Raw genomic sequence first — 25318 nt, 5'->3', positions numbered from 1 at the left:
ATCGTCCTCAGAGCGCTGGGTAATCTTGTTACACTCATCATCATCATGATCATCATCATGTCATTACACTCCCGGTTTCCTGATAGTCGGACATGACCTCATGCTCATGAAAAGAGAATTATATTACAATAGCTGTCAGATTTTGATTCCACTTGATTGTTTTGAAATGATATTTACGGTAGATTATGATATCATGTCAAAGGCTACATGAGAAAGTAGACCAGATCCTGTGGGGGTTGCGTAGCTCCTTCCCATGGTTTTTTGTGGACATGGTGCATATTGTGGTGGGAATGAAGTCAGATCTGAATATTTGGTTGGTGATGTCTTCTCTATTGGCAGCTGTCTGTTTATTTGATTAGGCCTGGCGTCTGGCCTGAGGTTGCTGTCCGTCACAGGCTTCCTGTAGTCTTGAAAAGTTCCTGCTCTCTCTCGCTTATTTGTTCCAATAAGTCAACTAACGGACATCAGACCAGGCGTCTGGACCAGGACTGCCCTGCTCACTGCTTCCTCTGTATTCATGCATTGGCTGTGCATCTACCACTACTGCACAATACCAGAAAATGGGGAAAAGTGCATTAAAGAAATTTAGAACAAATTCAGACTCTGTTAGTGTGAAATTAATTCCTTTATTTGCATATGAAAATTAATTCACTTAAGAAAAGCTTTGAACTATCTCAAAAAAAACAGATTGTTTCCTCTTTTCTGCTTTTTTCCCTCATTTATGCACTTTGACAATGAGGTGAGGGAGTCACTGTTTTGTTTTTTTGCTATGAAACCAAAATAAATATATTTATTTTCATATGATTATGTATGCAAACAACTAAAATAGCAGAGATTAAAACACGGAAGTATGTGGAGCCAAAACTTTAAAAAAAAACACTACAGAGGAACTAACTAACTGAAGCAACCATCTTATAATTTGTTTTTGTTTATTTGTTTCAGTTTTGACTTTTTTGCCCTCGTGAAGCTTATCTGTGTTTTTGCTCTTTTTTCAAGTGACTGAACTGTACTAATACTTTGTTTTATTTACGGGTTCACATTTTTTCAGGTCTTCTGTCTTAAAACAACAATCAGGAGACCAAATGAACATTGAAACATGTTTTTCTTGCTGTAATCATCCCTCCTCTTCATACTGATATTAGAAGTTCCCTTCATAATGCACTTACAATGTAAGTGATGGGGGACAAAATCCACAGTCCTCCTTCTGTGCAAAAATGTATTTGAAAGTTTATCTGAAGCTAATATGAAGCTTCAGTCAAATCAAGTAGATATCTTTCAACATTACAGTCTTTTTTAGTGCCAAAGTCCCTCTTTTTGTTACTATACTTCCACCACAGCTCAACAGGGAAACACTGTCTGAGGAAAGAAAGAGGGAATTTGATCATTTTTGTACAAAATGACTGTGTGGACACACTATGAAATTTGTAGCCATTACTTACATTGAAAGCACATTTGAAGGAGATCTTTTAATAGCCAGTATGACCAGGAGGAAAAACCTCTTTCACTGTTCATTTGGGAACCTGACTGTTGTTTTAGGACACATTTGAAAAATTGTGAACCTACCCTTTAGGACATTCTATTTTTGAACTTGCACCTGCACTAATTTATTTATATCCCTTGGCGGCAGCACAAATAAGCTTTAAACACATAACTGAAAAGTCGTGACAACTATAAGTGCTATATTCACTTTTTTTTCAGTTCTTTTTTTGGTCTCCACCAATTCTTGAAGGAAATATCTGGCTGTTTATCTGCTAAATGCTTCATATTTTTACCAGCTAACTTCCTCTGTCTGCCGTTTGGTGCTGGCAGGTTGTTTTGGTACAGTCCTTTTTAGAGTCGTCTGCGGTGACAGAAAATGACATTGAAACTGAACCAATACAGTAAAGTCGCAGAGCGGAAAAGCAAACCAATAAGCTTGAAGCTGTAGACTCTGTAGAGAGGGGAACTGCAGAGTCAGGTGTTAAGTTAACTGTTTGTGGGTTTATCACTGAGCACCCTCTTTTACATAAGTCATTTGGTCCATTGTTATTACAAATATATGGATAGTTGCTTTAATTTCATATTTAAAATGTTACAATTTCCAGAAAGGCTCTTTACAAAAGAGGTCCAACATAACCAAAAGAGCCCAGTAGTTGCAGAAGAAACATTTATTAATACACAATAAATGTGAGCATAAACCAACAACAAACAACAGAAGGCTGATGGGCTAGCCAACCCACAGTGGGTCATGGGATCTGGGTTCTTCCCTATAACCTAAGACAACATTAGAACTAAACCTAAAAGAAATAAAGCCGCAAAAACAGGACTGCTGGACCCATCAAAATACAAAGAACCAACAAAAGCAGAAATCTAAATCAAGTCGGTCACAAACACAAACTGCTGCTGCTGAGGCCAGAAGGTGAACAGACACTGAACCAAGGTTCCTGCCCCCTCTTTATTAGTTTTCCCTCAATCAGACCAGACCAGATACACTTGAAGGAAGAGCAGAAGACATCATGAGAGTCGAAATCATGCGCACATCATAACCAGCAGGGGGAGCATGTAACAAAAAAACTGTATGTTACATTGTACATCAGATTTTCTGCACTTGATGTTTTCACTGTTCAGCTTTACATTTGACAGGAAGAATGAGAAACAGCAATACACCAGTGTCATGTTGGTGGATGGTAATAGTTGGTGGTCAAATTCATTCCCATGATGTCTCCTTGTGTTCCAGGTCTGTCTCTGGACCACCAGATAGTTTCTGCGGTGTCTCGTGTCCGTCTGTCAGAGAGAGAGGAGGAGAGTCTGTCCTGTTACCTCAGGGCCTGTGATGCAGCTCTGTCCTACCTGCAGGAGCTGGATAAGGTGGGCGTTTAAGCATGTATGCATGATATATGTGAGTTCGTGTGAGTCTTGTGTTTCTGCACTGTCACTATTTGAATATGAAAATCAATCTGTGTGTTTGCATGAGTTTAAGTACGGGGTATTATCAGGGGAGATTGCCTTTGTTCTCCCTGCTTCTGGGTCAGAGTCTACAATTAATCCAGTTTTGGTTTGTTTTTATTATTTATATTCACTGGTTTTCAGCAAGTATACGGTTTATTTTAGTATACATTTATTTTAGTTATTTACCATTTTCCAACTCTAATATGTATCAATTTTTAGTTAGGGACAGTTTTTTTGTGATCCTGCACATATACTGAGTGGTTCTGTATTACTTATATACCATAACATACTGATTTTATCTCATTCATTCTGAGGGGACTGCTTCACTGCTCCATTGACAAGATACTAAAGAAATGGTTAAAGCAAAGATGAAAATCAAAAGCATTAAAGGCTGACAATTTAATCATCATTAATTTACTTTTAGATTTTTTAATAATGGGTACCCTTGAGATTTTAATTTAGTGCATATTAACCTTGTTGTGGCTGCATTTTCAGGTAGTAACAACGCCCCACAGCAAGACAGCCAAAGCCAGTCTGCTTCCTCCACCTGCGGACATCGACCTGGGCTACTTCCTACAGGCTGCTTTACAGAGCGCGTACTTATGTCTGCTGCAGAGAGGGTGAGTCTACCAAACTTGCACACACACACCTAGCGTCTCCCCTCTGTTGTGTATATTCAAGTCCTTTGTTGCTCTCTAGAGTGCTCTTAAATATACTTGACCTTCGATCAAGTGTTAAAGTGAGACTATGTATCTTTTGCCAAACAGTGGCCACAAGTGCAAATATGGGATAATCCTAAATACTAAAACCTACTTTAACAGTAGCACCAGTGGAAAAGAGTCATAAAGTCAGTTAACTGACTCAGTAAAGTCAGTTATACAGCAATATTTACTTAAAGTTTAGCTGCCATAAGCTACTGGTCACACCACACCAAGTAAGACTGTAGCAGCAAAACCCCAGAGTGTGTTGAAGTGAACAAAGTTGTGTTTTATTGCATTGCATTATTGCATTATTGCATTATTGCATTATTGCATTATTGCATTTTTCATGTGTAAAAGAAAGAATGTGTTATGTCTTTAAAAAGCCACATGGCCTCACTTATAAGAATGGTAATCAACAAAAAGCACTCACCTCTTAGCTGGAAAACCTATGACTCACATTAGCTGGAGAAGGTCAGCTGATTCAAGTCTAACAACTGTTACTGTTTTAAGAACCAGGGTCATTAAAAGAAATGCCTCTTAATCTAAGTGATCTTTGTTATATTTTTGGCCATAGTTTATTCAGCTGCACTGATATTACGTCACTGGTTATGCAGTATATTTAATGGCTGCCGTCTTTGCTGATTCATCCTTCCCTGTGATGGAGGGAACCTTGGACTTATTCAACTAGTTTTATTTTAGAAAGTGAGGAGGAGAAGAAATCAAAGAAAACGCTTTTAGCACCACTTGACCTCAGTGCAGCAGGGATGTTTTAAAATGTTTGACCAGCAGGTGTCAGTATTGCTCTTGGGATCACAAAAGCAGAGTAGTGTTGGAAAAACTGGGGGTGTCACATATTGCTTCAGTGGTTGCTGAACTTCTCTATGTGCTGTGACCCTGAGTTTGTGAAGCAATGTGTGCTATGTGCTATGGTTCTACTGTACCACAGTGAGCATTATGAAGAATTGTGTGTTATTTGCTCTCTTTTCACTATCATCATTATATCGTTTCTTCATCTTCCTCTGCCTATTTATTTTTTCCATAAAACACCTTCGCAATGCATACATATTACTGATATACATCTGCTCTTTATGTGTGTTAGTCATCTGGCGCAGGGTGCTCACCAGTTGCGTAGGGTGCTCAGGGTGGTGGAGTCACGAGGGTCTCAGAGCTTCAGGAAGGTGAGCTGCCACACACACACACACACACACACACACACACACACACACACACACACACACACACACACACACACACACACACACACATACACACAATATACAAGGATAGACACCAAAGTTAGTCACTAAAAGTATTTCAGTAAGATCAATAGCTGCATGCCGCACTTTATCCAAGTTAACTATCTTACAGAGATTTTTTTGAATAAAGGATATTGGAAAAATAATACTGAGGACCAACTTCCTCGCTGATGGGGAAGTCTTAATTGCTAGAAATCATTAATCAGCTCTGTTAATATTTCTGCTCTATGATTAGTTAAAACAGTAATGTTGTATTACTTATAATGTACATACTAGGGTTTAAAATATACAATTAATGATGTGATGGATCCTAGTCTGCAGCAAGGAAGCTAGCAGAGGTGCTGCTGAGCTCAGTGAGTGAGGACGGTTACTGGCCTCCACTGGGCCCCCCACCTTCAGCCTGGCTCCACAGAGAGGGAGCCGCCGCCTCCAAAGACGCCATCTACCCCACTGTTAAACCACCGCAACGTTACAGCACTGAGAGGTTTGGATTCTCTTAGTTTAATTTTCTTGTTGTAGTTGTCTTTTGTTTCTTTCTGCCTCTTTTCTCTCATCCATTCTACCAGCGCACTGAGTGCAACTGCTTTACCCAAGCTCGACATTTAAGAGTGGCACTGCTTCTTTCGATTTTGTTTTGTTACTTCATTGTGTGAGCTCATTATAGTGCAAATAGCTGTTATCTCTAGGTGTCAGTTTCCTTTGTCAAAGTTGTACTTTCAGCCCATGAGGTGTCAGTTATGTCCAAGATACTATCTTACCAGTGACTGTGGCACTTGGCAGTTGGTGCTAGTTCTCTTTGTCCAAGAATTTTTCTCTACTAAAGACCATGAGTCATCATTACCGAGGCGTGAATCTAAGCTACGTCTGTACAAAACACAAATACGGTCTTTCTTATGTAAAACCATGTAGTAATATGTAACAGACCTTCCAGGAGAGTGATCATAGGCTACCAGTTTGTACTGGGTCATTTAAGGTGAGGAATCCCACAGCACGGCCAAGTTATTTTACACACCTCTCCTTATCATTGTGGTCTAGAGCTGTATATAGAACTGCACACCAAAAATACCCAACAGGCACATGATTATGTAGCATTGAATGTTTACACTGATAAAAATGTTTTTTTCTAGGGGTTCAGCATTATTATGTGGTGATCCTCTGAATCACCTCTTTGGAGTTGAGCAACTTAGCATGCAGCTGTGTTTAAAACTCCCAAAAGTTCCAGTTTAGCTGAACCCTTTCTTACCTGCAGCTAAGATAAGTGACACAGCAACAGCTGTTTTATGTTGAAACTGGAAAACATGACATAACATGACAACATAACAAAATGACATAACACAATATAACATGACATGACATGAAATGATATGACATCACAACACAACATGCCATAACCTGACATGACATGACAACATACCGTAACATAACAGCATAAAACATAACATAACCTGACATAACTTGACATGACATAACAACATAAGATAACATGATATAATGTAATTTGACATATAATGATATAACATAACAACATGAAATGACATGAAATAATATAACATGATATAAGATGATATAACATGCAGTGACATATTCACAAGGGATGTAAATGCACTGCACAGTCCTGACATGACGAGTTGATTATCTGCATCAGTACACAAAATTGTATCACTGTTTGGATGCCTTGTCTCTGCTTTTCCCTCTTTGCAGGGATCCTGCGCTCGTTGCTCAGGCCCTGCGAGCCATACTTAGTCACTGCCACATGACTAATCCTGCCCACACTATCATAAGTGAAGATCTAAATCCATGTCTGAGATTAGAAGAAGAGGAGGAACAGGAGATTTCACCCTGAGGAATAGCTGTACTTTAGTATTGTTCATGGCTTTTGTCATCAGTTGCCTCTTTTGAAAAGGCCACGATGGCGTCTGGTAAATGTGTCCTTTAATAGGACACGGAACCGACCAGAGAGAGGCAAAGAAAGTGATGAATGAGGGTGATAGGAGAGGTGGAGATGGAAGAAATGAAGGTGTGTGTGTGTGTGTGTGTGTGTGTGTGTGAGAGAGAGAGAGAGAGAGAGAGACATGTGAGATGTGCAGTGTAGTGATACTCCTAGGGTGGTCCGTGTTGTGTTACAACACCAGGTGAGACAGAAACTGGACACTCCTGGCAATGTGGCAGACTGTGTGTGTGTGTGTGTGTGTGTGTGTGTGTGTGAAGGAGAGACTTCCTGTTATCTATATTACTTCCTGTTTCCTGTGTCCCTGCAGTTGCTTCTGTCCCCAGGACGTGGTGGAAGAGGCTGTGCTGCTGCTGCTCATCACAGAGTCAATGGTGAGACACACACACACACACACACACACACACACACACTCTGTCCTCTTTCGTGCTCCCTTTTCTCAGCCTCTTGGCTTTCAAAACACAAGTAAGGAATAGATTCTTCCTGCTGCTGAGACCATCAGTCCCACCACCTTTCTCTCCCTCAGTCTTCCTCCTCTTCCTCATTCAGAATCTCTGTTCATCCAGGCCAGCGGGGAGGCGGTGATCGGTCGTCTGCCAGACCAGACCGAGGCTCGCCAGGCCAGCCTGCAGGATGCCACCTCCGTCTACGACCTGCTCACCATCGGCATGGCCAGGAGGGGGCAGTACGCCATGCTGTCTGAGGTCTGCTGACACACACGCGCGCACACGCACACTCACACACACACACACACTCACACACACCATTATGCTGGAGGTCTGAAGGGAGGAGAGCAAAAGAGTGAGAGATGAGATGTGTTAGTGAGAGCTTTGCCTTTGCCAAACTTTTTAATGAATGTCCTTATCACTTCGAGCAAGGGGATTATGTGTCTTTTTCTCTCACTGTCTCTCAGTCTCCCCTCAGCATCCACCTCGCTGTCTGTCTTTTTCTGCTTCTTCCTCTGACGCTCTCCTCTGCTTTTATCACTTTCACTTTATCCCCTCCCGCCCACTTACAGCCCCCATGCTCCCTTTTCTCTTTCAGTCTCCTGCTCCAAATCTCTCGCTTTTTTACGAGCTCAGTTACCCCTCTAATGTGACCTCTGCTCAGGTGTAGGAAGTTGGGGAGGCGGGGGTTGGAGGGGTCATCTCAAATTAGGTTTGTCCACCTGTCTGACTGACACATCACCAGCATCAGTCATCTTATAAAGGAGGACCACACACGCTGATGCAGTTCCAGCTAGACCAGTTGGCTGATATATGAGGCCAGTATGAGCCATTTATTAAAAATTAGATGTCAGCCAGTCAGTGCCATATATCTCTGATGTGATGAATAAGATTCACTTTGATTGATTACATACTTATTAGAGCATTAATCAATCCACGAGGTGTCCTCTATTATCACATTTGATTACATAATACATAAGCATATCAAATATCATTACAATTCTGGATTTTGCAGATGAGTTCCTGTCCTTTGAAGAATAAAATTCAAGGGAATTACAGATTCAAAAGTATTAACAACCTGTAGTTAAGTCAAAGTAGCAATACCGCTATTTAAAAATACTCCATCCTGAATGCAAAAATGTACTGAATTAAAAGTGCAAAAGTGTTATGAGCTGAATGTGCCTAACACATGAATGTGCCTGTCAAAAGTCTTGTATTATTATATTTGTTATATTATTGGATTATTATTACCGGTGCATGAAATTGTAAGATTTTAAATTTGTTATGGACATTCATGATCCCCACAGGATGAATTAATATGTAATGTATTTAATAATGTAATTATTTTGGTGAGTGATCATCAGATCAGAATTTTGATACATTGAATATTTATGACTTAATGCATGTCAAATCCATGCTTGTTTATGTTCATTGGACTTAAAATACATAAAGGAGTCTGAACCGCAGAGTTTGAATGTATTAATTATCCTATATGTTTACACAAGTATAACCGTCATCGCTGCCAGCAGTTGCAGCACCAATAAACATCCGCTGCCTGTTTATTCAACCACTGACAGCACATTCGGGTTAAGTATATTAGCATTTGGATTGTTGTTTATTTGTATTTTGGAACTCAAGATGCTTCACAGAGGTGGGAGGGTTTTTTTTCTTTCTCTCTCAGGGACCTCAGTGTCTCGCTCCCATTTCATCTGTGACTGTTTTTTAAGGGGATGAGAGGAGACATGTGATTGGTCATTAGTGAAGCTCGCCCTGACTCCACCTGCTGATTCTGTATTCCTCTTGATAATAATGTATTCAGCCTCTCGTCCATATTGTGCTGAACTGCATCTGGCTGTGCTAAAATATGCTGGTCACACCCATGTGTGTCTGCGCCTGGAGATGGGCCTGTAGTCATGTTAACTATGTCTGCTGGGTAGTTATCTATAAAAATGATGAATAAGATGATCAGGTAAAGTCTTAATCAATATAATAATTAATAAGCAATATAATTATATCAAATCGAATAAATAAATGCAGTGGAGTAAAAAGTATAATATTTCCCTCTGAAATGTAGTGAGGTAGAAGTATAAATGAATATTATATGGAAATATTAGAAATAGTACTTAACTACAGTAGTTAATCTAGTGCACTTACTCAGTTTCAACCTCTGGCTGTTGGCTGTTTTCTCTCTCCTGCATTCCAGTTTGGCAGAACCGCATGTTAACCCCTTTAACGAGAGGTTAAATTGGGTTTTGTTATGGGTGGGGCAGGATTTAGCAAGGTTAATAAGGGTCAGCACTGTAATGTAGCAGCAACAGTGACAGTTGCAGCTTCATATACAATATAACAGACTTAACAAGTGTTACATAATCATTTTAATTCATACACAGCTTAGTTCAGTAATTTAAGAAATATCCCAATTCAGTACTACAATCAGCTGCAGTCTACACTCTCAGTTTATCAGATCCCACAGAGGTTAATACTACATGTTGAGCTCTGTACAGCAGGATGTCTTTGTCTGCATGTGAAATGGTCAGTGAAGTTTCTGGTAAGTTTACATTATTTAATCAGAATATCAGGCAGGCCTTTTTTCCTGGTTTAGCTCACTTCTGTATGACTGACAACATCTGACTGAGCAGCTCTCCACGCCACCCTCTGCTCGTCCACACACACATCAATCACATCATTATGTACTGAAACAGCGCAAAGTGGGTGGTGAGTGGTGACTGACAGTCATTTCAAACTAGAAAATTGTAGCTAAGAAGAGTGGCAATTCACTTCAGTGACTATGTAAATGAGAAAAAAATTTGTGAATACATTGAATGCTTCTAACCACGGCTGTCCCGACTTCCAAATTTGACGCGTGAACACACATTTTTCATTTGGTTTTACCTGACCAGACTCTCTGCCTGAACCTGTATCTACATATCCTGCGCTAAAATATTTGTGCGTCTGCGTTTCTCCTCGCAGTGTCTGGAACGAGCCATGAAGTTTTCATTTAACGAGTTCCACCTCTGGCACCAGCTGGGCCTGTCACTCATGGCGGCCGGGAAGGTGAGCTCATTTCTCCTTATATACCAGCAGCAGCTCCTCACACATACCACGCCACACCCACAGGAGACATCCATCTTCTGCCATGCCTCTGTCCTGTAAACTGCAGCGCTCCCTCCTCACCCCCATGTCCAGACGTGCAACAAATAGTGTTCACAGATAAGTGATAAGTCTGCATGGAGTGCCAGTTGGTGAGTTATTAATTGCAAAAAATGACACTAAATACATCTTCAAATACCTGACGTGTCTAAACCATCTGGTAGGGAATGTATTATCCCACAAGGCAAACTCATTAATTAATACTATAGATTCTATTTTCTGCTAAATGAAGCTGAATATGATTGTTTTTCTGGAATAAACATTAATGTTTAAAAACTGGGCATTCTTCAAATGGGAGTCCTCAGAAGGAGCTTGAATAGCTTACATTTCCCTCTCTCTCTCTCTCCTTATGTCTCCCTCTATCCCTCTGAGTGTGTGTGTGCGCCCATGTGTGTGACAGAAAAATTGATCTGGGTTGCAGGATAAAGTGACACTGCAGATCAATGGAGAGCTCTAGAAATAGGCTGCTCCCTAGAAGGAGAAGGGGCCGCCTCAGTGTCGTCAGATCCGCTTCTATTTAGGGCCAGCAGGGTGTGTGCATGTGTGTGAGCGCATGTGCGCGTGCACAAGCACGTGGTCCATTAATGATTGACCTACATGTATTAAGTGACTGTGTGTCTAAATGGGTCTATTAGGGCTTTGCAAGGACAGTTGATGTGTGTTTGATACACTTGTTTAAAAGCGATCCATGTCATCTGCGGTTGCATGATAACTGGCTGCTGCATTCACATGAATCACAATTTGTCATTGACATTTGTTTTGTGTGTTTGTGTGTGTGTATGTTCCAGGATGTTGGTGCTGTATCTGTATTTAAAGAGTGTGCCAGGATGAGACCAGAGGATCCTTCATTGCCCCTGTTGGCTGCTAAAGTCTGCATTGGTCAACTGCACTGGGTGAATACAAACACAACATTCACATACACTTCTATACAGCATAATACACAAACATGCACATGGACTCAAACACACACACATGCAGGGTCAGACCTGTGAGTCAAGGCATTTACAGCTATTAAGAGTATCTTTTTTGTCTATAAATCTTTTTTGCTGTTAGTGCTCTTGCTTTGATGTTTTTGAACTGCATTTCCCAGAGATACTTGTTGCTGTGATGTTTCACAGTTTGGTATGGATAAGTTTCTGTAGGTGGAGCTGTTTTCCTTGTCTGTTCAGCCATGTGATGGATTTTACTGCTCTTGCTCACTCCTCTATTCAGAGAGCAGATAGCAGAATATCTGTACATCAGTGGTTCACAACTCGGAGGTTTTATAATAGAAAAATATGTTAATTTTTCAAACCTTTCTCGAATTAGCCACACAAGCAGCATGGCTCTGTGTCTGGCAATGATGGTCGCAAAGACAGTTGGTCCACCACTTTGGTCCAGACTGAAATACTTCAACAAGTATAGGATGACTTGCCATAAAACTGTCCAGAGGATTAATCCTAATGACTTGATCCCTTGAATTTTGTTTTACTATCAGGTTGACATTTGTGGTTTTGAGTGGAATGTCTCAACAACTATTAGATGGATTGCCATTTAAGGTTCCCTACAGGGTGAATTGTAAAAAGGTTTGATGATCCCTAGATGATTCAGGTCTACATTTTACTTTGTCCAAAACTTTGGTTTATGGCTAAATACCTGAAAAACTTCCATTCTTGTCAGCCTCAGTTGTACTTTGTGTTTTGTGATGATAAGTGAATGTTAATATGCTAACATGCTAAACTAAGATTGTGAATATGGTAAACATATACCTGCTAACCATCAGCATGTCACTGCATGTTAGCATGCTAATGTTAGCATTTAGCTTGAAGCACCGCTTTGCCTATGAACAGCCTCACAGAGCAGCTAGTGTGGCTTTAGACTCTCAGTAATGCTCCTTGTTAAATACTTTATAGTTTTACCTCTTCAGGTCACCTCACAGTCTATGAGGGGAAAATCATTCATCAGGACATCAAACTGTGACAGGGGGTTAAAAGTAGACATATTAAGTATTAAGAGGTCACAAGCAAAACAGGTTGGGGACCACTAAAGTAACCACCCAGTCAATATCAACTGAATATAGACTCATCAAATTCAAACAGCAATATATCATAGTGTATCTCACAGGATTACAGGAATAGTAGCAAGGATCCATTTCCATCTGGCACAAATGAGATATTCCAAATATGCAGGGGAATCACATATCATGTACAATCAGTCCACACATGTTCATTTTCATGTCCCTCCCAGCTTAATACGTTGATAAGTAAAAAGGTCATAGCATTTTAAACTTCATGGACAGTAGCTTTAAAGAATATTCAGTGTACATGGTGGGGCTATGAATGTGTGTATGTAGCGAGTGTGCACAGAGAGAGTCATAACACACCATCACTGTGTCGCTAATGTTTTCGGATTGACACTCGGGTCACTCACATCGTCATGAAGCCCGGCCAGCTTGGATAGTCCTGCTGTTCATGATCTGGGCAAGAGGGAGAAAGTCACATCAACAGTGGTATTTAGGGTGAGCGAGGGTGAGGGTGAGTTAGACAGAGAGCGAGAGAAAGGGGTCAGAGATTAGAAAAGAGGAGCTAACAGGGGCGAATGGAGAGAGCACATCTGTCAGTGGCTGGAGATCATGGCAGGCCGGAGAAACTAAGGAGCTTACAGCCTTAATCACAATGGGACACTATGGCCATAGAGCAGTGGGGCATTACATAAATGGGCCACCATTATCCACCATCAGCTCCACTGGACAGTCTGGATTGTTATCCAGCCAGCAACATTTTTTTTTTTTTTTTTTTTTTTTTACAGTACTTTTGTCTGCTGTTGATGCTCACTGGAGAGGCCCACTAGCCTACAGATCAAACCAAAACTGATGATAATTTCCTTGTTGCTTTAAAAAAATTTTGCTTTTTTTTATAGTGCTCACATAGATTAAACTGTAAAGGATCTTAAGGCATATGAAACCCTCACCAAACCCATGACATCACCATAAACTGCCAACCGGCGATCTGAAAGCAAAGCTGCTTTTCTAAATTCCTGAAGAGCAGTTTTTGCAGATGCAAGGTTTTCACCCGACAACAGCGACATGTTCTTCTTTCACACTATTCAAGGGAGAAAGAGGGAAAAAAAAAACTTAATCCTCCTAAGATGTGCATGGATGGGCTGTGTGTTTAAATGACTGGCTATTGTGTGCAGGCTTTGAACTTGCAAGGACTAGATTCAGAGAGAGAGAGAGAGAGAGAGAGAGAGAGAGAGAACAGAGGAGGAGGATGAAGGGAGGAAGAGGAGGAGGAGGAGGATGAAGGGTGTCAAAGCAGTTGGCTTGCTAGTGCGCTGGCGTGCCGTCAAAGGCATTACCCCCCGCCATCACCTACCCACCTGCCCGCCCGCCACCAGCCATACCTCACACACACACTTGTGTAGTGACACACTTTCTCTTCGGCTCAGAGCACCTCGGCTCGGCACAGCTACGCACCGCCCGCAGTCTACTGCCGTGTGTGTGGGCGAACGTGTGTGTATGTGTGTGTGTGTGTCCTTCAGCAAACTCTGCGCTGTCCTTCAGCTGAATCTACTTGGACTGTCCTCGCATTAAACTCACACCAGCCACAACCATCAACACTCCATTCCCTGCCACACACCAACCACATTTGGGTCTTAGTGCAACAAAGGCTTTTTCTTGCATGCACTCTCGTACACAACAGCATGTTGCAGGTCCTCATAATGCTCCGAAGACGTTTATTTTTCTCATATCATAGGTTACTTGCCTCATGATCTAATCTGATTTGTGTTTAATATCAGATTAATTCAGTATCTCTGCTTCAGCAAGCAAACATCCTTAAGAGGCTAATAATTGAGTGTGTGTTTATGTGTGTGTGTCCAGTTCAAAGAGGCTGAGGCTCTGTCCCATACTGTGGTGTCTATGGGGGAGGAAGCTGGAGAATTTCTGCCCAGGGCCTACCTGGCTGTGGGACTCTGCTGCAGTCTACAGGCCTCTGATGGTAAGGATGCACAAACCAATAACAAATCCACAGAGACTGTCCTCACCAGAAAACTGACAGCATGGGTCATTTGTTCAAATGCTTAAAACGACCTATGTTTACATTTTCCCGACAATCAGCCACTAGTGGTCATGTGATTAATGACTGTTGTCTCTCAGAAGCAAAGACTGAAAGCCGCAAAACCTCTTAAGGAGGAGTTAATGGGGTGGTTGGGTGTACAAAGTGTCTGATTCAACTCTGGAGACCACACTTTGCATCCTGTCTCCTACCACCAATCAGTGTTGGTTTATTTTAACAATGACCGCAATCTTTCCATTACCTTACACAAGCAGTTGTATAAAGCTAACCAGACCTTAAAGGAATAGTTTGACATTTTGGGAAACATGTTAATTTGCTTTTTTGCCAAGACTTAGATTAGATTAATACCACTCTCATATGTGCCTGGTAAATAAGAAGCTGTGTCCAGTCTTTATGCTAAGCTAAGCTAACTGTCTCATGGCTATAGCTTTATATTTACTGTACAGACAGCAAATAAGCATATTTCCAAAACCATTTCTTTAACCATAAGGGCTACAGATCAGAAAACCTCTGTGGTTATGGGTCACATAGATCATTTTAGAAGGGAACAATTAGTTATAAGGACTTGTTGAACCCTCATTGCTGCACTGCATTTTATACAACATATACCATTTAAAGTGAGAAATATAGCAAAGCTGAAACTAAACCGAGTAAACTTTTGTTTCTATCCTCTTTTTGCAGCCACTCTGAAAGCAGATCGGAATGAATTCAACAAAAAGGCGCTACAAGCTCTGAGCAGGTAGATCCCAGTTCTTCCATCCTCTACTACACGTTTCTCAGTTTTTTGTTGTAGTTTACATCATAAATTATTTTTAGCCAAGCTAGCCATGGAATTTGGTACAGACATCCATGTTTCCTTCATGATGAATTGTAATAACTTTGGTGATCCCTTACATTTTCATTTAGCCCCACCATCAGGTCAAACGAATACTGACCAAATACACGCAAAACTAAAAACGCTCCCATCATCATCAGCTGTATTTTGTGTTTAGTGCTAATTAGCGAATGTTAGCATGCTAACATGCTAAACTAAGATGGTGAACACAGTAAACATTATGCCTTCTAAACATCAGCATGTTAGCATTTAGCTCAAAGCACACCTGGCGTTCTAACCTTCTCCGACACAAATATGAACTGTCTCTGTCTCCTCCACAGGGCTCATTCATTAGACCCCCAGGATTCTCAGATTGCTATGTACCTGTCTCTACAGCTGGCTCTTGTGCGCCAGGTATAAGCAAACAAATGGGAAATCTATTATATGTTTTGTTAATTGACAACAGACATTATTAGAACTGATGTGTGTCTTCCAGGTATCGGCAGCCATGGAGCCCCTGCAGGTGGCTTTGTCTCTCCATGGAGATGACTTGCACTGCCTCCACCTGCTGATCCTGCTGCTCAGTGCTCAGAAACACCACCGCCATGCCCTGGACACCCTGAGCCTGGCCCTCAGCCAGCACCCCGACAACTTCAAGTAAATCCCACTATACCATCCCACACACACACGCAACAGAAAATGTTGGTGGAAGTGTAGAGGGTAGGGCATCAATCGATTGCTGTACGGGTGGACTTTTAAGACTTTGTATGATGTTTTTTTTAATGTGCGTGTGTGTGTGTGAGAAAGAAACTCCAGTGAGTGGTGCAGCACTAACACTAGTCCTCTCCGTAGGGATAGGGTGTCTCTGCTTCACTGTGTTGGAGGCCAAGCACACACACACACACACACACTGCCTTATTTAGACGTGCCAGAGTAGAGGCCTGCATTGCGGTACCTATGCCCCTCATACACCCTTACCCTTTTAACACTGCAGCTCTGACCCGAGCCCTAATGCTGCTTTCTCGGCAGAACCGTCGTCCTGACATCGTAACTATCACAAGTTACTGTAATTTCTCATTTTGACATTGTATTATCTTGAATATTGATTATTTGTATTTAATTTTATAGCAAAATATCACAAGGATTATAATGGTTCAGTTTTTTCCCCAGAATTTTGTTCTTGTTTAAGGTGAAAAGTTTGAAAGAAGTAATGTCATATATCACTAAATAAGAATCCATCTCAAAATGAAATTGTTTAGCAGCAGTATAGGCAAAAAACTGTGGTTTAGTATCCTCCCATTATCTCACAGAAATGGTTCCAGTCAGACACCCTGAACGAAAATATTAAAAGATTAAAAAGATATTCATTAGCTGTGGAGGAGGCTCTATCACATCAGATGTGGACACCATTAACTGTCCAAGCCAATTATTTCACACAAACCATAATATGGAAGCATGTTGCATCATCTTTCTGATGTGTTTTCTCTCCGTTTCAAAGCACAGTAAAGCATTTCATAATACAGCCATTTGGGGTCAGTGTTGGCCTCCACGGTCCCAGCACAGACAGATGGGGTACATCCATACATCAGGAGGGAGAGGAAGAGAGATGAAATGCAGAAAAACAAGAAAATTGATGAAACAATGAAGGGAAGGACGGACATAAGAGTGGGACAGGAAGAAAACACAGAGACAGAGTGGGCGGACTGAGGAAAGATGATGGTTTTATGATTACAAGAGCTCTGTGCTGTATGTACAATTGGAAGATGAAATCTGTTCTTTCTCTGTCTAGATGCACAATCACACACATAGAGACACACACACACCTCCTCCGTAGAGACACTTGACTGCTTTGACCCATTTAAGTGCTCTTTTCCGGGCTCAGCCAATCACATCGCTCTCTGCGCCAGGAATCCCCATCGCCCCGGTAACCATGAGGTCATATGGGTAGAGCAGGCAGCATCAGTTGTTGTTCCCAAACTGTTGTTATGGAGCGAGAGAGAGACATCGAGTCAGAGAGAAAGAGAGAGAGATACCCACAAATCTGTATATCAGTAGTTTACTGAATGGAACAGCTGAATCCAAATGAATTGCTATTGAATGTTCATTAACCGTGTTATTATCTCTAAGATTTATTGAGCTGTTACTAATAATGTGTTGATGTCTAGACTACCTCATTTAATTTGACTGCTTTGGCAGTCATTTGTTTGTCATGCCAGTAAAGCATGTTTGAGAGAGAGATAGGCAGAGTAGTGTTCTGTACAGGCATTCATTTAGGCTCAAGCTATAATATAATATAATATAATATAATATAATATAATATAATATAATATAATATAATATAATATAATATAATATAATATAATATAATATAATATAATATAATATAATATAATATAACAATGCTGAAGAGTAAACTGGTTTGTGTGTAGCAGGCCTAGTCTGCTTTTAAAGCAGCCTGTCTAACATGGACAGGAGTAATGTTAAACAGTCGCTCTAAAATCTGTCATAACAAAGAAGTTATGGGTAATATCTTAAAGCTGCACTCATCAATATTTTTTTTTATGAACAGTGTATCAAATAACATATGTCTAAGATGTAAAATTATAACCTGACTCTGCAGTTCTCCTTAGCTCTACGGAGCGTTTTAACCTCTTTCAGCTCCTTGTTTTTGTTTTACAACCCTCACCTGTTTCGCTTTTGTTCAGTCTCCTTTTTCCACATAGTGGAACATTAAGCAGCTAAAGAGCTAAATATTTCCCTCAACCCAAAACAAGAGCAAAAAGGAGAGAGAATATTGGACCTTAATTCACCAGGTAGCCAGAAACATGACTCCAAATGAAAGCTAATGTTGCTTCAAATGTGAAACAGGCAAATGCCCATTCGCATCCCTCAGAAATCTCTACAGCATTTCATGTGGCTGTGTGTCAAACAAGCTGATTAGTTCATCAGACTTCCTGCTAGGAGTTTGAAACAGCCATGTTAACATTATACCCAAAACACAAACTACTATGAACTGTCATGCGATCATCTCCAAAATTACACCTGTGCATGTTTGATTACATGAAGATGGAGAAGAATGGCTCAAACAAGAAAAGGAGAAGATTATCAATACACATTGTAAATAATGTATCCCTGTAACTGAAATAGTGAAAGCAATTCTTGATATAACTCAAACCTGCAGTATGCTCATGTAAATGGGTCCAAACCCAAATAGAATTTATCAGTATCCTCGGGCTCTGTTGAGCTAGTAAGGCCGAGATGCAGACCTCAGAGTCAGAGTCAGAGAGATCGAGACAGATCGAGAGATAGATGTGGAAAGAGAGAGAGCGAGATACTGAAGGAGGGTGTTTTCTCTGTAACAAGCTCATTGAATATCATTTGCTTGGGATGTGTGAGCGAGCATCCGAGATCAAAGCTTGTATCGTGCGCGGTGTTGGGCATTCCACAACAGTTGCGTGTGTGTGTGTGTGTGTGTGTATGTGTGTGTGTGTGTATTTGTGTGAGGTAGGGATGGGAAGGAAGTGGGGGTGCATGTGTCTACAAGATCGTAATCTTGCACATGCATGTTTGTGTGTCACTGTGTGTGTGCATGCATGTGTGTGATCCTTGTTAGCCACTGCCTCTGCACCACAGCAAACTGTCAGCTCGCTGTAGCATACCGAATTTCTCCTTCCTCCTTTTCTCCCACATCCTCTACCCCCGGCTTCTGTCTCTTTCTCTCTCCTTCTCTATCTCTTCCTCGCTTTCTTTCTCACCCTCTCTTTCTCTCCTTGCCTCTCATCTTTTTTATCTCTCCCGTCTCCGATTCTGCCTTTTCTTTGAAATTTTAATCACCCAGTAAACAGGCATGCATTTCAATGTGAAATGGGATTCTGCTACAGATTGAGAGAGCTGAGGCAAGAGAGGGAGAAAGGGAGAGAGGGAGAGAGAGGGGGGAGGGTTGTATGTGTGTGGAAGAGAGAGAGGGAAGGAGAGAGAGAGAGAGTGATTGTGGTCTCACAGTTTGTACTAAAGAGAATGATTAATCCCAGCCTTTGATTCTGCATTCATCTAACGGGATGTTACAGCATGAGCGAGTGTGTGTGTGCGTGCATCTGTACGAGTGTGTGTATTGGCGTGCACATGCATGCCAGGCTTATGCTCTACTACACAAAGCAAACATGTCCGCACAGGCTTGTGTGTGTTAATCTCTATGCATGTACTGTACATATACAGTATATATATACTTGGGTATATATGTGTGTGTGTGCACTTGTGTGCCTGCGTGCACCCATGTGCCTGTAGAGAATACACACTCTGATCTGTGGGAGTGCAGAATGAGTAATACTGTAGATGTACCACTTTTTCAAGGGAACATTATTAGCTATTTTTATATGGCGTTTACGCTGACACTCACTGCTCTTAGCTGGCTACCACCAAGCGTTTGCACTGAGCTACACTGCTCGCTGCCATCCGTCCTCCGACACAACGCTCTGTATACAACCGGTTCATTCCCAGGAGGCTGGAAATGACAGCCTTTGTAATCTGATGTGTAGTTTTGAGTGGTGTAATCTTGATGAAATCTATCTTTTTGCTGGAGCTGTGAGAGAACACTAGCTGCGATCAAGTGGTGTATAACAAGATGGAATAGACTCTATCCTCGGATGACTTAGATTTGATACTACTTACTATGATGTGCACAATGAATTCATGTTGTAAAGACTCATGGTGGCTTACAATGTGAGTAAATTGCAGACGTAGGTGTAAATAATAGTGCCCTCACAGAGAAAGCTAGGCCTTTATCTGAAGCAGGCTTATATCAGTGACAGGCCTTTACTCCTGATTCTTCCTGTTTTTATAGGTGTATTATATTTAACAAAGACATTTCTCTGTTTTCTAATCTTCTCCCACTGTTTTAATCTGCTGTTCATATTGTTAATTCAAATCTTTCTCAATGTTTCTTCATAGTAGGTTCTACTTTTGATCCATGTTAAGATACTGTCAATGAATCCTAAAACTTCCTGCACAGATGTTTCAAATTAAAAGCCATCCAGAGGCTCTAAGGGCATAATCCCTCCCTTTCCTGATAGGCTTTTAATGTGAAGAGGGGGGACAGAGTGCACATCCAACCCCAGGTGGGTACAGGTGCACAAAAAAAACAGAATACAAAGTGAAAAGAAGACTTTGTCCACACACTGAAATTTCCAAGCTTCATAAAAGAAAAATGTATTGATGCGACCTATGTAGGTTCCATATACAGAAAGAAAAATGACAACTCCACCTTCAATTCGAAGATCATGTGATACAAAATACCACCCATTTTACTCAAACACTTACACATTACTATATATTATTAAAAAAACACAACGTCCTAAAAGTAAGGAACGTAGCTCATACCTGACTTATACCTATGTGATCCACATTTTTGGACATTCTTTGTAACATACTGTACATTTTTAGAATGAGCAAATATCTGATATCTAATATATTTTCCTCTAATCAGTGACATTTTTGGGGAGCTTTCACATTTCAGTGTGCAGAAAACATCTTTTCAGTTGTAGTCTTTTAATGTGAAACATCTGCAGGAAGTGTCGAGTTTCACTGATGGGAAATTAACACATATAGAAAAAACAGCTAAGTATAGGCAATTTGAATTAATTTGTGAATGAGAGCGGTCTTTGTATTCAAAATAGACACAACTACAGATATTATTTTAAACTCTGCCATTTGAATAGTTTTGAATAGTAGTTTTATTTGAGAATTTGCAGTAAACTCAGTTTATGTGCTTTAACATAAAACATGATACACACCCACACACATACACCTTGTCACATTTCAACACTAGGATGGATTTACATCATAGAAATGCATCTAAACGCTTTGCCACACTGGTAATGGGGAGCCAAGAGACGCATGCAATCACACGCACACACTCCAGTGGACCCTTACTGGCAGGTGTATCCTTAACACAAGGTCCCTTGGCAGAACTTGTCATCCGCACGTCAGAAAATCCAACCCCCTTCCTCCCACACACACACACTTTCTTTTTTTTTCTTTTCCAACATCCTTCCATCTTCTCCCCACACCCTCCACACACACGCACCCTTCCCCAATCGTCCAGCGACAAGTGAGTCGGTAACGAGGCGCATTTCACCGAGAGTTTTCTCCCCTGACACGAGCTTGTCTCGCTCTGTTATTGATCCTCACCCTTCCTCCACCCTTTCATCCACCTTTCCGTCCTTCCCTTCCTCCTTCCCTATCTCCCTCCCTCCCTCCCTTTCTCTCTCCTCCCCCCTCCTCATCCTCTGACAGGAGAGTACAGAATAATTGGAGGAGCCTTCAACAACAGGGAGGCAGTGGACAGCTAGGCAGGCTGGCGTCAAATGTGGTGAACACCATAGTCTCTCTGTCTCTTTCTCTTTCTCTCCCTCTCCCTCTCTCCTCACACTCATGGATGAGTGATGCCCATGACAGACTGCATCCTCTGAGAGCCCCTTCTGGCAATTACTACACAAACACACACACACACACACACACACACACATGATCACACAAACACACACGCGTTCACATCAGAGACTCCCACATCACTTAACCAGTTGTCTTCAACTAAAAGGGCTGAGCGGAAACACTCCATGGCTTCTACTCATCAACCTCTCAACACACCGCAACACACACACACACCCGCACACACGTGCACACACACTTGAAGCTTGTTGTTGACAACTAGCTTTACCCCCTGTATGTTTCCTATTGATCCACATGGGCCTCTGTCCGCATGCATCAGTGAGATGTTGATGGGTCCTAAGCACTTACACAGCTACTGTAGAAGCTCAAACACTTACACGTAGACATAACTGTGAACATGTATGCAGATTTACACGCTCCTTTATTTTTATAACCAAATAAGCAGCTGTCGGCAGCATGAGAAAATATCAGCTACTTTCCAGCTCTCTTCAGCAGAACAGGTTTCAAGTTAGATGTGCTGTTTCAGTAGGGGACACTGACAACTATTAATGTGTCCTCTGAAAATGATGTTTTGTGTTCATAGCTAATGTGATCAGTAACAATAAGAACAAGTTTGACTGGGTTTTGGCTCAACCAAACATTCCTTCAGGTTAATTTACTTAGTTTACAGTTTGATTTCCGTAGGGGTACAAACACAACACATATTGTGCATCAGGTCCATTGCACTGTGTTTTAAGTGTACATACTGTAAGAACATGATGTGGGAATAAAACAATGAAAAGCAGCATAAGATTAAACAAACATGCCTGTGTGTTTTCTGGTCTAGTTTGCTGTTCACAAAGGTTAAGCTTGAAGAGGCCCTGTTTGGCCCAGCTGCAGCCCTGCAGACCTGTGAGGAAATGCTGCAACGCTGGCAAAGCCGCTATGATGTCAGCCGGTCCAAGTGAGTGTGCATATGTGCTTCTTTGTTTATCATATACAGTAGCATGTGCGATACCTCACTGCTCATGCGTGTTTTACTGCTACGCATGATGAGGCTGGGAGAGGGAAGCTTTTGCTGCTGTGGTATTGATTACCCATAGTGCATGTGTCTATGTTTATGCCTATGTGTATTCATGCATTTCTGATATATCGTGACCTTGGCATTATAAGGATCTATCTGCAATCTGATTGGTTTTGAGATAGTGAGCTACAAAGTTTGCACATCATAGCAAAACTGATATGCAGTAAAGTTCTTTATTATTCATCATAATGACAGAAACCCTAAAGGTAGTATGAATATATAATATCAAGGTCTTCACATTTTCAGTAGTTTTTATAGGAACAGGTGGATTGCAGATACTGTGGAACCTTTCACAGGAATTATAATATTTCTATCTGCAAAGGCATAACAAAAAGTCTTTCTTGAAAAAATGTACTCTTACTTTGTTGCACTACACAAAAATCAATGCAGGGAGTTAGGATAGAAAATACATGAGCGCATATCACATCAAATCAAACATTTTCACGGACAAATTAGAAACAATAATACAATTAATCAATTTCTGCTGATGCTTTCTCTTCTTGTTCTGTTCTTATCTTTCTTTTTCTTTGCTTTTACTGTCAAGCCTGTAGAATCCTGTAGATAGTCATCATTGTATACAAGTTATAAACAGACACCATCAAACAGCATCAGATCACTAAAATGAGGGAGCTAGCTGTTTAGCACCGTGGCTGACTGTCTTTTTTTTCTTTTTTTTTAAAAAAAAACAAGATAAAAAATGACTAATGTTTCTGAACTTAGTTGGCAGTTTTGACAGTGTAATTTATGATGTCTGATAAAATCATCAATTTTGAGCAGTGAAAGGGCTTTAAGTGCAAGTTCGACATTGTACAGAGCAAGGCTATTATTTCCAATTCTGCGCTAGCTAACACAATGTGCACTACACTGATTTTCTGCCGGGTTTAGCGGCTTAAGTATCACTAAACTGAACTTTAACCTGATATTTGCTGATCTCCACAATACACATCAAGAGGAATTAGGTCACTGACATGAGACAGAAGAGACAGCAATAATTTTATTATAAAATTTATAGTTAAATTTTGGAAAAATGTATTTTGTTCATCTTTAAATTCACGCATTTATGTATGACTTGTGTAAATAATCTCAAGCACTGTTGAAAAAATCAGAGAGGACAGTGACCAGGTTATCAAATTAATATTGTGATTGTTAACATGCTGTTGTAGTGTGTAACATCCTTGTTAGCTGCTTTGTAAGAAAATGAAGTGCGCAAACACAGTAAAGCGCCAGAACTTGATTGGTCCTCCTGTGCACAATCCGGGCCCTGATTGGCTTTGCAGAACAGAGAACCAAGTTAGAGAATAAGTTTGGAATATTTTTCAAATGACTTGGCCATTAATGGATAAATCCAAAATAACTTGTCAGAGAATAGTTTGATGAATAATTCAGAAAGCTTATAATTCTGATTTTTTCACATATGTTTGTACTGTACTGTACATGTGAATGTTGTGTGCATGTGTGTTGCAGTGAGACAGATGACAGCAGCAGTATACCGGTGGCTGAGAGGCCAGAAGTCAGCCCTGGAGCCAGGAAACCCTCAATTCACCTCACCCTGCCTGACTTCCAAGACGTCTCCACTGGTCTGCACTCTTGCTAGTTAAAATCTGTTTTATAGGGGACTGTCACTGTAGATATTTGAAATGATTATTTTAAATCAAACCCATCCTGCTTTCCCTCTGGTGGTAGGTAAATAGCAGACAGAAAGGTGAATGTGTAGGTCAGTCCAAGTCCCCCAACATTTGACCTATTCTGGACTAAAACTGTTTGACTGTTTGCAACCCAGTTTTGGAGAGCAGATGTGCTCTGTAAATATCAACGATCTGACTCACCACCACACCTGTGTTTCTAGCAGGATCAGGGGGGTCATTCAGTCACAGGAAATCTATTGATGTTCTGAAAATGAACTCAGAATGAATGTTTGTTTTTCTCAGCAGCTGTCTATTCTGTCATTGTGTTATTTGGGAAATGAACAAATGATATCTGTTTCATGATCAGCCTTGTCATATTTGAAGGGTTTTGAATTGAATATAGTTTCCATGTGTTTATTATTCGGTATCTCCAACATATGTCAAAGTATTCACTCTGTTAAACTGTAATCAATTTGCCAAACAGGATTTAGTTTCCTGCTGTCTCTTAAAAAGGAACCACAATTTTTCAATTTGTGCTATCATTCTAACAGTTTGTATTTCCTGTCCTTTCACTGTCAGGTTCGCTGAACCCTTCCTCAATTGCAGTGTCTCGTTTGGAAGCAGCACTCTCTGAAGTGTCAGACATCAGCTCCTCCCGTCGCCAAGGACCCACCTACATCTGGACGACCCTGGAACGCATTTGGCTGCAGGCTGGTATGATAGCAGCATACATGACTTATACATTTTTAAATACCTTGGAAAATTGGATTTGATACTCTTTGTATTAACAGAAACTTTCTTTTCATCCTTGATTGGGGCGCAGGGTCAGTAACCATGCAATCATATAGTATATGTCAGTTTATTTGCTGTTGAACTGAGAGGACA

General features: G+C 40.9%; 1 protein-coding gene across 2 annotated transcripts in view; it reads left to right on the top strand.

Moving 5' to 3' along the window:
• ttc7a (tetratricopeptide repeat domain 7A) overlaps positions 1–25318 on the top strand; it is a 56754-nt gene that overhangs the window by 7782 nt on the left and 23654 nt on the right. Inside the window, exons 4-18 of one of the 2 annotated variants that reach the window (XM_067609422.1) lie at positions 2717–2847; positions 3424–3548; positions 4729–4807; positions 5200–5369; positions 7144–7207; positions 7400–7537; positions 10250–10333; positions 11218–11322; positions 14289–14406; positions 15166–15223; positions 15640–15712; positions 15795–15955; positions 22572–22688; positions 24273–24385; positions 25013–25147. In XM_067609422.1, the coding sequence (XP_067465523.1) occupies positions 2717–2847; positions 3424–3548; positions 4729–4807; positions 5200–5369; positions 7144–7207; positions 7400–7537; positions 10250–10333; positions 11218–11322; positions 14289–14406; positions 15166–15223; positions 15640–15712; positions 15795–15955; positions 22572–22688; positions 24273–24385; positions 25013–25147 (1671 nt within the window). Of the gene's footprint in view, positions 1–2716; positions 2848–3423; positions 3549–4728; positions 4808–5199; positions 5370–7143; positions 7208–7382; positions 7538–10249; positions 10334–11217; positions 11323–14288; positions 14407–15165; positions 15224–15639; positions 15713–15794; positions 15956–22571; positions 22689–24272; positions 24386–25012; positions 25148–25318 lie in introns of those variants that run through there. The other variant, XM_067609423.1, reaches the window with a different exon arrangement.

The sequence above is a fragment of the Thunnus thynnus genome, chromosome 14 (assembly GCF_963924715.1).
Source record: "Thunnus thynnus chromosome 14, fThuThy2.1, whole genome shotgun sequence".
Taxonomy (NCBI): Eukaryota; Metazoa; Chordata; class Actinopteri; order Scombriformes; family Scombridae; genus Thunnus; species Thunnus thynnus.
This window is presented reverse-complemented; position numbering and strand designations above follow the sequence as displayed.